Below are 14,759 nucleotides of genomic sequence, written 5' to 3'. Positions count from 1 at the left end.
TGTAACTGGCAAAAGTGCAATTATCTACGTAACAGGATCGGTGTTATGCAAAGCGCTCGACTACTGCCCAGCGAGATCGCGCTGCTAAATAAAGAGAAAAAGTATTCCAGAAACCGGACGGAAAAACATCGAGCCTCGTATGTTTTCAGTAGTTGGGCGGTGCGCTTGAGGAGGGCTAAACACCGGCAAAGGCATGAGGTATGCATGCCTTTCACTAATGAAAGCAAGCAGATTTTAAAAGGCAAGCCACGAACCAGTGAAAGTGATTGACGTGACATGGGCGTAGTTAGAAGCCCAAAGAGAGATTACAACATGGGACGGACACGCTTCGCGCTCGCCCTAATGAACAGTAATGATTCTGCAATACTCACTAGCCACCGAGTTTGACGTTGATGGTTCTATGTTCAGGAGACTCCTCCCTGGCCTTCACCATCACCAGGAACTTCAGCTCAGGGCTGCAATCTTGGGCCAAAATATGGTAGCAGCCTCCAGGCACTGAGTAGGTAAACTTAACACCATTGAAGGTAGTGACTCTATTTTGCGACACAATGCAGTGACCTGAAAGTACATGAATACATGCATGCTTAATAAGTATGGAATTTTAGGCATTATAAAAAAATATGCTTTATTATGCACTCTTTCTGTTCTTTGGCTTGATTTAAAGACTGATATGATTTCCTTAATATGCAAGGATCGTGCTTACAAGTACAGGCCTCAGGTTAGTAAAGTGGTGAGGTGTACAATATTGCTAGAAGTGCTCAAAATAGAATATATGCCTACAAAGTTAAGAAATGTCTGCCTTCAACACGGTGAGCAAAATTGCCCAACTTCACCTGACGTAAAGTATCCACACCTTGTCAAATGCAGGTCCATTTGGTGCACTTGTATTGACACACACCACATGATTTTCTGCATCCGGATGTCCCATCCTAGAAGAGTAGAACTTCGGGCAGCAAGAATGGATGAGTGCATGCCTCCAACCATGTATTGACCTTGCACATTCCAGCTACTAAGTGGCACAGATGGCCAAGTTACTTACCTCCAGTAATGCTCTTTCTGGTCGCTACTCTATCTAATACACATGCCTCATCTTTTGCATTTCTCCAGGTCCAGACATGAAAGGCCATGCCACAGAATGGGGAGTGGGATTGGCCATGAGCAAATCTGTGGTTGTATAGAGTATCCACCAGAAAGAGTATCCATTAGAGTAAGAGTGGCAACCACAAGAGGAGTGGACTTACACCAGGAAATCCCAGTAGATTTGACTGTCGAGGCAGTAATGTATGGGAGAGGGAGTGTATGGACTTCCATGTAGCTGCCTGAAGAATATTGAACACCGGAAACACATCTCACCAACAACGTTGTAGCAGCATTGGTATGGTGGAATGGGCCCAAACGTTCTTAAGAGGCTCTTTTTTTGGCCAAGGAATAGCATGTCTTAATGCAGCGCTGATCCACATGGACAAGGTTTGTCTCTGGATCGTCCTTCCTTTCTTAACACCAACAAAGCTGAAAAAAAGCTGATCATCCACCCAATGTTCCTTCATGCACTTGAGGTAAATGCTGACAGCTCTTTTTGGATCTAATATGGGAAGCCTCTCCTCATCCTTAGAGAGGTGAGGCAGAATGAAAAAAGCCAGGAGAGAGTTAGACTGTCCTCCATAAAAGGGCAATACTACTTTGGGCAAATAGGAAGCTGGGTTTGCAGCACCAATTTCTCTGGACAAAACATTGAGAAGGGTGGTTTTACTGACAGCCCTGACATGCAGAGAAATTCAATTTTGAAGGTCAGTGGTCTCATGAACAACTATGCATTGGCTCAAAGAATGTACACTTCAAGCATGTAAGGACCAAATTAAGGTCCCAATGAGGCATAATAACCGATGCAGGGGTAAACATGTGTGTGAGACCCTTTTAAAAAAATCATCACAACTTGTGATTTGAACAAGGACGGTTGACCAGCAAAGTAGGAAAAGTCAGGAAGGGCCTACAAATAAACTTTGATAGTGCCCATAGCAAAACCTTGATAGGTGAGAGATAGAACAAATAATAAAATATCTGACCGTTGGGCATACAGAGCCAACGTGACAGTAAATAGACTAAACCATATACTTTGGCTGACAACTGGAATAAATAGATCTTGTAGATGGGAACCTAGCCAAAAGAATAACATTCATAATATCCACTACTCCATCAGGCTATAAAATCTGCTCAGTTGGTGCAACTCCTTAAGAGGTAATTGGCTGGAGGAGGGGCAAATGCTCAAACTCAAAAGATTGGGGTACTGTACTCTTCTGGACCAATTTGGAGCTAGCTAGATGATGTTAGCCCAGTCTACCCTCATCTTTTTCATAACTTGAGAAAGGAGAGGCAGAGGTATGAAGGTGCACATGAGACAAGCATCGCACTTCAGGCAAAATGCATCTGCCTGGCAACCTCTTGCCAGATACTCCAGTGAGCAACAATTGTGACACTGTGTGTTCTTGGCATTGGCAAAAAAGTCCAACCAAGGCACCACCTCCAGATGAAGACAGCATTCATGGTCCACCAGCTGATGTCTGACGAGCTCATCTGCCCTGTCATTAAGTGAGCCTGTCAAGTGATTGGCCAGTAGAGAGGTCCCGTGAAGGCACAGCCAATCCCAGAGATGCAGTGCCTCCTGGCACAAAATTCATAATAGACAGGAGGAAGTCCTTCAGAGCCAATTGAATAGTGTGAAGTTCCAAAAGGTTCATGAGCAACCTCCTCTCTACTGGAAACCTCAGGTTGCTGTCCATCACCTCTCCCAGATGACAGCAACAAAACAGAAATGTTTCATCTGTTACTACTGTGATCTCTGGATGGGGTAGGGAGAAGAGCCTGTCACAAGTCAGGTTGGTGTCCAAGATGCACCATCAAAGTCCTCAAGCTTCATTCTTCAGAATGCAGATGTTGCCCATATGCAACCTAGTGCTTTGACCACTGCAAGCAGAAGTTCCACTGCTTGCCCTGCATATGCCACTGGTCATGAGGGACCAGCAGGATGCGTGAAGCTAAGAGGCCAAGAAGCCCTAGAACAATCTGTGCCAGAACCCAAAAGTAAGACCAATACATTGTGATCATAACTTAACTGGCCCAAACTTGCTCCAGGATGACCTCTATGGAGGGAGTCCTCGGCATATGCTGTTGGTATGATTTTGGGTTGTTGATGGAAACCTTAGGGATGAAAGAAGGGGGTCCCTGCTGTTTGTAGGTGTTTCACGACTGACTTAGGCAAGATTGTCTTTGGCAGCCAGCTATCAAGATGTAGGAAAAAATGTATCTGTAATCTGCAAAGAAGGGCCACCACCGCCATCACCTTTGTAAACACATGAGGGGCAGATCTGAGGCTGAACGGTAGAATGGTAAACAGGAAATGCTCTGTCCCAACCATGAACAAGAAGAAGCACCTGTGCAACTGCAGGATGGGCACATGAATGTGTCCTGCAATACAAGGACACCCTTCAGTCCCTTGGATCTAGGGCAGAATCAAACTTGGCCAATGTCAACACCTTCAATTCATCCTCCTATAGTAAGGTGTTCAGAAGTTGAAGCTCTAGAATTGGCCCTATCCCTCCATCTTTTTTAGACACCACTAAATAATGGCAGTGCCCTTCTCTGCCTCAACTACCTTCTTCAGGGACTCTTTGGTGAGTAGTGACCAAATGTCCTGAACAAGGATGAAAGCACGATCGTCTTAAGTCTGAACAAGAATAGATGGAACATAAGCAGGCATGGATATGAAGGGGAGGGCCTAACCACTGGTCTGGAGTTATGGCACATTAGCAAGAAGGAAAAGATTAACTCTGTCCCCAATGGAGGTACATGGGCATGGGAGAAGGAATCAAAAGTGCTTGGCCACAGCTGCAGCAGAGAAGGAGGATGGCTGTCCCTGGTGGTTTCCTGGGCCTCTACCAACATCCTCTTTAGCCATAATAGCTGTGTTCGATGTTGTAAGGGTTGTGCGGACTTCTTTTGGCAAAAGGCTAGGCCTCAAGAGCATCTTATGAGTTTTTGATATTGTTGTTCGAGCTGACAGGCTGAAGAAAGCAAACCTAAACAGTGAGCTGTGGCACTGCTGTCTTTAAAACTTTCCAACGCAATGTCTGACTTTTCATCAAAAAGTCTGCAACCGTTAAATAGCTTATGAATTAATTTGACTGGTAGTGCAGCAGGCTTTAAGTATAGCAGTCAAGCCACAATAATAGGCTTGAAGCCTGGTTTTCCTTTATCACACTAGTGGAAGGCAAAATAAGTGCTGCAGTGTATAGGTGATATTTAACTTTCCATGCCATGGCTGTATTTCCATTATGTAAACTATGACCTTATAGGAGAGGTAACTATACTAATCAGGGATTATCCAATTTCTACATGTTTTAGGGACCAGAGCAAATAAACATGAACTGGACAACAGACTAAAACCCAGCAATGAAATTAAGCAAACAATGTGGATGACCACACAGAAAGGGGCATTTTCTCACATTGTTTCTTGAAAACACTAAACTAAAATGGTTAGAAAGCCATGTCACCTTCTTGATTCTACCTTTCACTGACTTTTTTGCTGTATATAATAATGTTTTCTGACCACCACAAATAAGATTGGAATATAACCAGATGTTCTATTAAAGGTTAATATCAAAGGGGTCACAAATATAGAATCATAGGCGGATAACAGTGAATTACGGGAATTTTTTTTCACAGAGGGGTTCTGAGTGACATCAAATAGACAACAAAAATTAAGCCCAAGTTGTCTATGATGTCACTTAGAACCCTGAGGTGAAAAACATCCCCATAATTCAGATTTTGCCCATCTAAAATTGTATGATACTTATGGCCTACAAAATCCACAATCACCTGCTCTTTTTTTCAACACAACGCAGTGGGGGGGATACATAATATGGTTTTCTCCTCTCAGTCCCAAAAAAATAAAAATACATGGCCTCCTACAACCCCACCCACCACCCTCTGTGCCTTCCCTCGACTCCAGGAACTGCTCCCTGCTTTCCAGCGCTGCTCTGACAGACTCTCAGAGAGCCCAGCCAGAGCAGCTAGGAATTCCATAATTACATAGCAACGGTGGTTAACACGTTCTGTTACTCACTGGTACTACATCATAGCAGTTAATTATTGGGTTCAGAATCCAGTCGTTCACACTTAAATCTCCCTCTATGAGAGCCATGCATAACAATAATTAACCAAGTCATCACTGTTCTACATTACTGCTGCCACAATCCAAGAGACAATTGTCTCTGTTCCCTTTCTTATTAGGCAGATACATGCCTTTTTCTGTGTGAGGTTTAGCATTAGCTCCATAATTATAATGCATGTGCAGAGAGAGGCACAGTCCAACCACCACATACTTTACAAATTGCTGACCTTTAAGTTTGTCCATGAGGAAGTATGGAGTTTCAGAGAAGACGTTCCAAGTGGGAGCATGAGTGCCTGATACCTCTTTAGATCGACCTGCATTGATCGCCACAGGGACTGGGATGGATCTGTAGTACAGTGTGACCTGTGAATAGAACAACAATTAATGAGAATGTGACACTTAAATGAGGATGCTGCACACACCAAACCAAAACAGAGTTTTTTTCACTTTATCGTATGACATACGTGACATCAAGTCACACTTGTGTTTTAATGGATGCCAATGGAATTCTCGCACCTGGTAAACTTGGGGCTGGTATTGTTTTCAATAATGTAATTCTGCAGTCTAGAAAGACAACATATTGGATTAATAAATCAATTTTTGATAACTGATACAATTTGAAGGTCTGTGGTTTGAATCAGCCCTGATTCACTAAAATTCTTATCTTCCTGGGGTTGATACAAATTAGTACTCCTAATGTGACATTACTATTGAATTAGGTATCACCGGCTTTCGACACCTACAGACCATTAAGGTTGTGCAGCTTGTTGAGAACACAAATATGTTTCACATTAGTCTCTTTATGTTTGGAGTAAATTTCTTATTTTCTGTCCACGGTCATGACTGGACTGAAATCTGTATCTTTTTAACAATGAGATAATATGTTGGACGGTAAGGCTCATACTCGTTGCCAGAGCCCTTTTGTTTCACCTGGAGATACGGGACAGCATTGTTGTTACAAAGGCTTGGATCACTCAGGCAGTAAGAATGACGTTCTACTCATCTTTCCACCCGTATTGCGAGGCAGAACAGTCTGCATTTAAGAGGTATATTTACTGGCATATCTTGTGTCATTGTTACTTATCCCCTACTTCTAACATCCCACCACTGCGCTGCTGCTAAGAGGAAGCAGTTGACCAGAACATTTGTAGACATTCTCTAACTTTGATCCAACGCCTTTCCATGCTGTAAATGGTTAGGAATGGATCACCAATGGAGAAAAACAATGCACATTTGCACAAGGAGGCCCATTCCCCCTTTTCTGGCTAAACTGCAGCTTTTAAGGTGTAATCTTGTTAATATTGGTGAACTCAGAAAAGTAGTACATCAGTACCTGCATGTAGATGTAAATCAATGGGTGCTCATTTACGATTTTTTTTTCGGGCTTACGACCCATTGTTATTAAATAGTGTAGCTGATAAAAGCACCACGGTAAGAGGGAGTTTACCTACCTTGGGTATTTGGATAAGCACATCCATCGTTCTTGGAGACCTAAGGGAGAGAATTATGTTTGCTTGCCGAGAAGGGCTTTTCTGCACTTTTACCAAGCATCCAGCCATGAGAGCTGCTCCTGGAATGTACTGGAAGGCACTGCAAAAAGTTAATTCGTGACTTAATTGACATATCTCTCGAAATAGATTGCTTATTTTAAGTTAGTGATTTTTGCCTTCAAAAAACAACACTTGACATTTAACAGAGGATCACCAGGCAAACTAGAAAACAATGTATACTCACACATACAATCAATCACATGAGTAAAGTGTGGATATTATCTGGTGCGCAATAAAGGTGTAAAAGGGAAATAGTCAGTGACATAACACGCCCTTTGACCTTCAGTTTCACTCACAGACAGATGCTTATACATACACACACAGGATGTATCTTAAGTTATATTCCACAACATAGCCCTCACCACAGAGCCTCTCTGTTTCAAAACAGAAATGCCATTTTACAAATACAAGCTTTTATTATCATGGAACCTCACATAAATCACAGAGGGTGGAGCTAAATAATGATGTAAGAAATAACTACAGCTAAACTAATGTTTGAGTCTTGTACATCTGTGCTTTAGAAATATTATTCTTTCACTATGTAAAGCACATCTTACGACTAAAGACCCCCTTAAAGTCAGCCCTGGCATTTCAGATTCACATCTAAAATACGTTTCCTTTATGATGCGGCTATAAGAATCTACTTCCATTTAAGTCAAAGACAGCTGCAAGTGCCTATCCTGTACCCTGTGTCATAAGCAACCCAATGTCCCTGCTTTTAAAAATGCAAAACAGCTATCTTAAAAGTTCACCTAACCAGTAGTATTTTTGAAAATGGTTCATCTCTCTGAATTGCCTGCTTATGAAGTAACATGTAAAATCCTTTACTGCACAACCAATCATAGTGAACATTTTTTAAAAAGTATTGTAATATATTGTATTGTAGTATTAGTACAGTGCTTATTACCACTATATGGTTGCTGATACGCTTACCCCACAAAGATACTAACCTACACCTTGTAGTATATGTGGTTGGAGGGGTGATGTTTTTTGTCTTGAGAATATGTGGGACTTTTTAATTTCATACTGCATGTGACGACCACCATGGAGTGGTTATTATTTTACGGGGTGCAGCCCCCATGCGCTGCAAAGCATGAGTGTATGTGAGGAAGAGATGCAGAAATATAATAGTAATAAGGTCTAGAACATACAGCCAGCTGCACAGTGTTAGCCTAGTCAAGAAGAAAGTGGGATGCTCAGTGTGTATGCATAAAAAAAGAGAGGGTAACCAGAGAAGACCCATTGATTCATATTGCAACATGCACCAGGCAGAGATGGTGCTGAATGGGTAAAAGGATGCTAAAAGGGCAAGAATTGGAATTAGAGACAAGAGCAATAGCCATGCATTTTTTGAAAGGTAAAGACACTGCCTGCCTCTGTATTAATACACCCCATGAACGAGGAGGGAAGTAGAAGAGCAATCAGAGCTAGCAACCTGCCTAGAAACTACACAAGGTTTAAAAGGCCCAGCTTCCATCTACTCCTGCTGCGCCAATGAAAGCAAAAGTTTTAAGCTGGGGTTCAGACCCCAAAGCCCTCTAAAGGTCCCAAAGATTGCCAAAGGTAGACAGTCGGGTCATGGCTCTTGGCAGCCAGCAGACGTGAGGGTGAGAGAAGAGAGAGGGGAGAGGGTGTGGCGTAATGGCCAGAGCTGCCAAATTTGGAGTTGGGCAACCAGGTTCGAGTCTCCGCGTCAGCTCAACTTCCTGTGGTTCTGGGTAAATCACTTTATCTCCTTGTGCCTATCAAATAAATTAATATGCACTTGTGTAAAGTAACTGGTGCTCATGTAAAGCACTTCAATACCTTAGGGTCGTTTTCACGTTGTATAAAACTGCAAAAAAAGAGAGAAAATGCACACGTGCAAGAATAGATCTTCCTGCCTCATGTTATCCTCTCACATTACCCCTCCAAGATCCTAATACTTGTCCTATCTCTGAGAGATCCCTGCCCTTTCTAGTTTACCAAAGAAGGCCTCCTCCTGACATTCTGGAAATTTGGCATATATTTCTGAATACCCTTACCAATTAATCCGGCCCTTACAGTATCTACCTTGATAAAGCTACACTAAACGTTACACCACTGTATGGCCATGGTTCATGCAGGTTGTAGAAAATTTGCAAGAGCCAAATGATTCAAATCGCAAGCCTACAAACAGAGTCCTTTTGTGTTTACAGAAATTAGAGATGTACATGCTTAAATGGGATTTAAAGCAGTAAAAGGCAATTGCTAATAATACTGCAGTGACTTACAATTTTACAGCTGACTTGAGTGCGGAAGGGATTCTGGGCCACTCTACCTTGAGTCTCATACCAGGATGACTGCCAAAGTGACCAGTCTCAGCCTTCATTGCAATTTTGTAGTCTTGGCAATTCAACCCCCATTTTAGATATGCCTAAAATGGATTTAAAAATGCAGCGCTTAGAAGAGAATAATTTAATTTGAAATGCTGCTGTCAATTCCTCCTGATATTTTCATTTACTTCCAATGTTCACAGTTGCCTCACCTCTGCCTCATGATGGTTCACAATGGCAGCATCTGCACAGGCACACCATCTGCTGGAGCTGGCGAGTTCCACCACAAAGGCCTGGATCTGAGGTTTGGGGACGTGGTAGTCGGTGTATACAATTAGCTGGTGTCCTTGATTCTTGTTGTCATTTCTCACAGTGTTAGCAGTTATCACCAACACTGGAGAATTGTTCACTCCAATAAAGAAAGGCTATAATAAAGATACAGTCATATCAAAACAAATAACCTTTGGCTTGAATGTCGAAATACTGGCACTGTTCAAGACAACTAATTAAAAGTAGGGAAAACTATTCCAAAACCAAAACATGGTTCCTAGCCTAAAGAACTTTGCAAAGCCCAGCAAAATTCAGGATTAGTGTATTGTGCAGTATACAAGTTCAAGATGTAAGGAAATTGTATACCATTTCACATTTTAGAGAACAAAGTTTATAATCCATTTTACTATTTTTTTTTCACACTAGTCATAGACCATGTTTTATTACAATTAGTCGATAGGTTTCATTGTTTAATGTGCAGTAATACAACGCTTGGAAGAATGAACATATATGCTGCACCGGGCGCCATTATTGTTCATAAGAATACTAATTAATTTAAAGTATTGTATAGTGCAACAGAAACGAAAATCACAGACTTTAGCGGCAACTTGCATTATCTTATTTACTTATATCAAGGGGTTCTCAATTCCTTAAAATATATGACACATTTTAACCCCCCACTGTCCTAAAGTATCTAGTGGGATGGTCCATGCAAAACTGCAATGTTTTTATCACAATCTTGCGATGTTGAAGGGAAACCTCATAGGTTGCATAGTTTTACTTTCTGACCTTTGTGTTGAAATCCTGTCTTTTGCAAATCTGAAAGGTTGCAAAGTTTTACTTTCCATAGATTGAGTTGAAATCATACTTTTTGCAACAAATTATGTTACATATACCCTTATTTAAGATATACTTGGTAGAAAACAGTGTTCTTCTGTGCATTACCACAGGACTTAGAAAAGCTCAGTTGAAGGCAAACCTGAAGAGAAAATAAACAGCAAACATATGCCATTGTGTATATAAAAGTTCTAGAAGAGGTAGACTTGCTGCGTAAAATTATACAAACAATTTTTCAACATGGCTGGGTTTGATTAGTGTTTACATTACCCCATTATGCAGGTAAATTACCTCGCCCTGCTCAGAAGAACTTGGCTAACGTAAAATTGTCTATTTTTGAAAACTTAAAAAAGGTCAATAACTTCAAAACTCGTAAACGTTTTGCCAGCACAATAAACTTGGCACATACGCAGTTTAGAGACAATGGGGCCTGTTCACAAACTGTATTTTGTAGTGCTTTAGTAGTACTATAATAGTACTACCAAATGCTATGAAAAAAAATATAGGTGTAAATCTCCACCTCTCCTATCTTTTCTATGGGACGTTTCTCACACATATATGTTTACTGCTCAGTATTAAATGATGGAGGGGCAGTGGTTTAGAAACCAGGTGCTCTTTTTACAAAATAGGTGGAAATTAGGGAGGACCCACAAAAAAATAAGCCCATCCCTACTTACAAACTACACTTCTCCACATGGGCGGCTTGTTCGCAATGGCGAAGGAGCATCCCCCCACTGGCTGAACCCGCAGCTGAAAAATAAAACAATATTATTCTATTGTTTAATTTTTCAGCTGCTGGACCAGCCAGCATGTGCAGAGAAGGGTGAGGCTGGTCCATGGGAGTGGGGAGGAGGAGGAGTGGAGTCAGTGTACTAAGTGCACATGTCAGTTTAGCTGGCCGTCTGAGGCTGACCAAACTGACATGCACAATTAGGTTTCTCCAACCCGGCTGTGCAATACAGCCGGGTTGGAGAAACTGCACAGACCACAATGTACTGTCTGAGCGCCAGACCAAGCCACTCAGACCAATCCTGATGAGGCTCTCATGCTAGGCATAACATGAGAGAAGTGCCAGGATTGCACAGGGAGCCTGTGCTGGTGTCCCCGGGACTGCTGGGACACCAACACCATTGAGGGAAGAAGATTGAGGTGGCTGACCGTGGTGACAGCAGCAGCGGCAGCAGCAGAAACAGTCATTTTTTATAATTATTATTTTATGTCCCCCCACACCTCCTCCCCCTGGCTGGCTCCTCCTCTTGAGATTTGAGATGGCCGCCACTATTTCTACAGTTATTACAGCCACCAAGGACCCTAAACAGTAGTACATTTTCTCCATCACAAAGCTCAAGTAAATCCAGCAACACACATGGCATGCAACACCCTCCTATAGAAAATAATAGAGGCACGAACTTAAAATAAAACCCCATGGCAAATACTGTTAAATTAAATTAATTAAAATATACTATTAAACAAAATTATCTAAAAATAAAATATGTTTTTATTGTAACTTATTTCAATAATTTTACTTGATATAATAATTTAACATTTATTTTATTAAAATACATTTACATTTTTAATTAATTCTGTACATCATTATTAATAATTATTAATACATAACACCAATTTATATTTTGTTTTTATGTTAGGTGGGCATTATTTTTTAATTTAAAAGAAATGTTACTTTAAATGAATGCATAGATTTTAAATGTACAAATGGTTAATAATGAATAATGTAACTTTTTGTATGTTGTTTTACATTTTAAAGAAATATAAAAAGTAGTTTACATTACTAATTAACATAAAATAATTTTGCAGGACTTAGAGCTCGCTATTTTAAAGTATTGGGACAATTTGGTTATGTTTGGCTATTTCCTCCATCGGAATCCACAAACTTCGAGTACCTTTTGAATCCCCAAAATGTGGGACATAAGCATGCAACGTTGGTCTGGATACCTTTTGTGGAAAGTAAGTTAAGTATGAAATGTCCCAAACATTAAACAAAAGGCTTAACATTTGAGAGGTAGGATGGGGTGGGTGGGGACTGAGTTGAGGGGTTAAAGAATTTGGTTCATTTTATGTGTGTGAATATTTACAAAGCTTGTCTAGCAAAAAGATAATTATGCTCAAATATTTAATATAAACAATTCACAACTTTGTTTTCATAAAAAATAAATGGTATCATTTACAATCTGGACATACGATATTCACGTTTATTGGTTGTCTAATATGATAGTTGGATCAGTGTCTTATTTTCGTCTGGAACAATTTACTTCATTATAACACTGAAAAATGTTATGCTGATCAATTTCACAATCCTATTCCATAAATTAATATTGTTCTTAAATCTTTTGTAGTTTCAACTCAGTCTTTGATGTGTGTGCCTGGTTTCTATGGATCCTGACCACCCTCGCCTCCTTCCATTTATTTCAGGAACAGCAACTCTTTGCTCAGAGCCATTTCGGAGACATTTAGGAGCTCATTTGCGAGCCTCATGGTGGCAGTGCGCCACCAGGAAAGGGCAAAAAATGTGCTGTATCTACAAGATACAGTACATTTATGCCCTCTCTCCCTGCGCTGGTGCACAAATTGCTGCCTAGCGCCAACACAGACTCGTTCCTGCACAAAAACAATCATAAGAGGTGTTTTCCTCTTTCTATGTGTGCTGCAAAATGCAGCACCCATAGAAAGTGGACAAATAGGGAGAAAAAAAAGATATTTCTTCCTGTTGCATCATTCTTACATCACCCCTGAGGTGGCGTAGGAATCTGATGCATCCCCAGACTTGTAAATCTGATAATGCACCATACTCCTTCGGATTTCATGGGTGTTGCATGGAGACACCCCAAGCCCTCAGGTAATGGTACTGCCTACATACAGTTCTTCTGCAAACGAGGCTCATATTTAAATTTACCACTAAAAATATGTTAAAGTGTAAATCAGCCTCTACTTGGGAAGTGGTTCCATCAAGCTCACTGGACTTCAATAAAACAAATTGAATTGTTTGTGTGATGGCTTTCACTATGCATTCACAGCAAAATAATCATTGGATACAACTGTTCTTCCGTGTAATACTTACTCTTTGGTTGGATCGATCGATACCAGAACCACTGCTGCTGCTTGAAAAGCTAGAGCTGGATTGTGAAGAGGATCTATATTCTGTGTTTCTCCGTTTAGTATTCTGTCAGATCAAATGCACGTTGTAAAAAAAATAGTATTAAAAAAGATACCACATTTATTACATTGAATATGTTTTGATAATAAAATATAATTCATTCTCATCCATATCCATTGATTAGAGGGCCAGGGCTCTAGTTCTTAATGCTGAAGAACATTCTCCTACAGACACATCCCAACAATAATTGTGGGCTTCATTCATAAGAGGACGGTGACAGGGCACTGGCAAGTTTCTGAATGATGTCCCGTCTGCCCTCCTCTTGCTTTCATACTTCAAGTAGTGTGAGGAGGAAGACAGTGGCGGATCTGCTGCTGGCTCCACCGTCTGAAACTATCTGTAACAGCAGACCCAAAAATGGCAGAGATGGAGTCAGGGGCTTCATACTAACTAGGGTGATACATCTGATGCCATTCACACTTGCGTACCTTCTATCTTGTTCTACATGTAAATCATGGTTTTCCGAAATTTACTCCGCACGCAGAGAGAACACACCCTGCATATGTTGGTATGTTCTGTTTGAAGACATACCCCCACACCGGAAGACTATTTTTGACAATAACATAAGTGACTACAGGTCATCTATCAAAGCATAGCATGACGAACCTGCCGTCACATTTTTTACTAAAAACCACTCCTGCCGTTTGCATGGGGGTGGTTTTGAAAGAAGAGTTTTTCTAAAATAGTAAACAAATTTAAATGGACAGGCCGTCTGCAACTTGGATGTTGAAGTGGTCCCTCCACCACACTCACAGTGCGGCAGCTGGCATGAGTAATGCTAAATTACCTATATTCCTAATCCACTCTGTGTCTAACTACTACAGGATCTATCCTGGCCTAATGAGGACCTTTGGAGGCTCTACATTCACTACTGGGGAAGCACTGTGTAGACTTTGAGGTCTTGAACTTTACACACAAGAACATTTGGAAAAGTTCCCAATTCACGTCAAAAACATAGCATTTTTGTTATGTAACCTCCACGAAGGTAAGGTGGAAGCAGAAGCAAAATGCTGGCTTCTTCTTCTCCAACACCTAGCAATCTGAAGTGGTGGCAAGATGGGGTACTGGTGCTGTACAACAACATGCAATAAATGCATAAATTCCTACAAAAGGACAGCTTTGCGTTTTTTTAAAGGTTAATATTTTGAACAAAGTTCATAAATTGTTAAATCATTAGAGCAATGTATTTTTGCGAAAACATAATCGCTAGTGGGGGATAAAATATCACATTTCCAAACAGTTGCCCTTTTTCCCACCTGTTGAGCGGCACTGCTGTTGTTCCACTCCTATTTGGCTAGGAAAAGAAATGCTAAAAGCCAAAACACAGTTGCTTTTAACCCCTTAGCTGCCAGGCCTTTTCCCCCTCAGGTGCCAAGCCTTTTTTTGGCTATTTGGGGCAGTTCGCGCTCAGGCCCTCATAACCTTTTGTCCACATAAGCTACCCAAGCCAAATTTGGGTCCTGTTTTTC

The 14,759-nt window shown here is 41.0% G+C and overlaps 1 protein-coding gene across 1 annotated transcript in view; it reads right to left on the bottom strand.

The window, feature by feature from the left end:
• The window catches only part of LOC138293200 (vitellogenin-A2-like), a 383,104-nt gene that overhangs the window by 51,450 nt on the left and 316,895 nt on the right, over positions 1-14,759 (bottom strand). The window contains exons 25-30 of the mRNA XM_069232287.1: positions 13,195-13,296; positions 9,224-9,436; positions 8,970-9,112; positions 6,619-6,757; positions 5,395-5,530; positions 372-558 (exon numbers count right to left, since the gene is read on the bottom strand). Coding sequence (XP_069088388.1) covers positions 372-558; positions 5,395-5,530; positions 6,619-6,757; positions 8,970-9,112; positions 9,224-9,436; positions 13,195-13,296 — 920 coding nt within the window. The remainder of the gene's footprint in view (positions 1-371; positions 559-5,394; positions 5,531-6,618; positions 6,758-8,969; positions 9,113-9,223; positions 9,437-13,194; positions 13,297-14,759) is intronic.

This window comes from Pleurodeles waltl, chromosome 4_2, assembly GCF_031143425.1.
Source record: "Pleurodeles waltl isolate 20211129_DDA chromosome 4_2, aPleWal1.hap1.20221129, whole genome shotgun sequence".
Classification (NCBI taxonomy): domain Eukaryota; kingdom Metazoa; phylum Chordata; class Amphibia; order Caudata; family Salamandridae; genus Pleurodeles; species Pleurodeles waltl.
The sequence above is the reverse complement of the archived record's forward strand: the minus strand, read 5'-3'. Positions and strand labels throughout refer to the sequence as shown.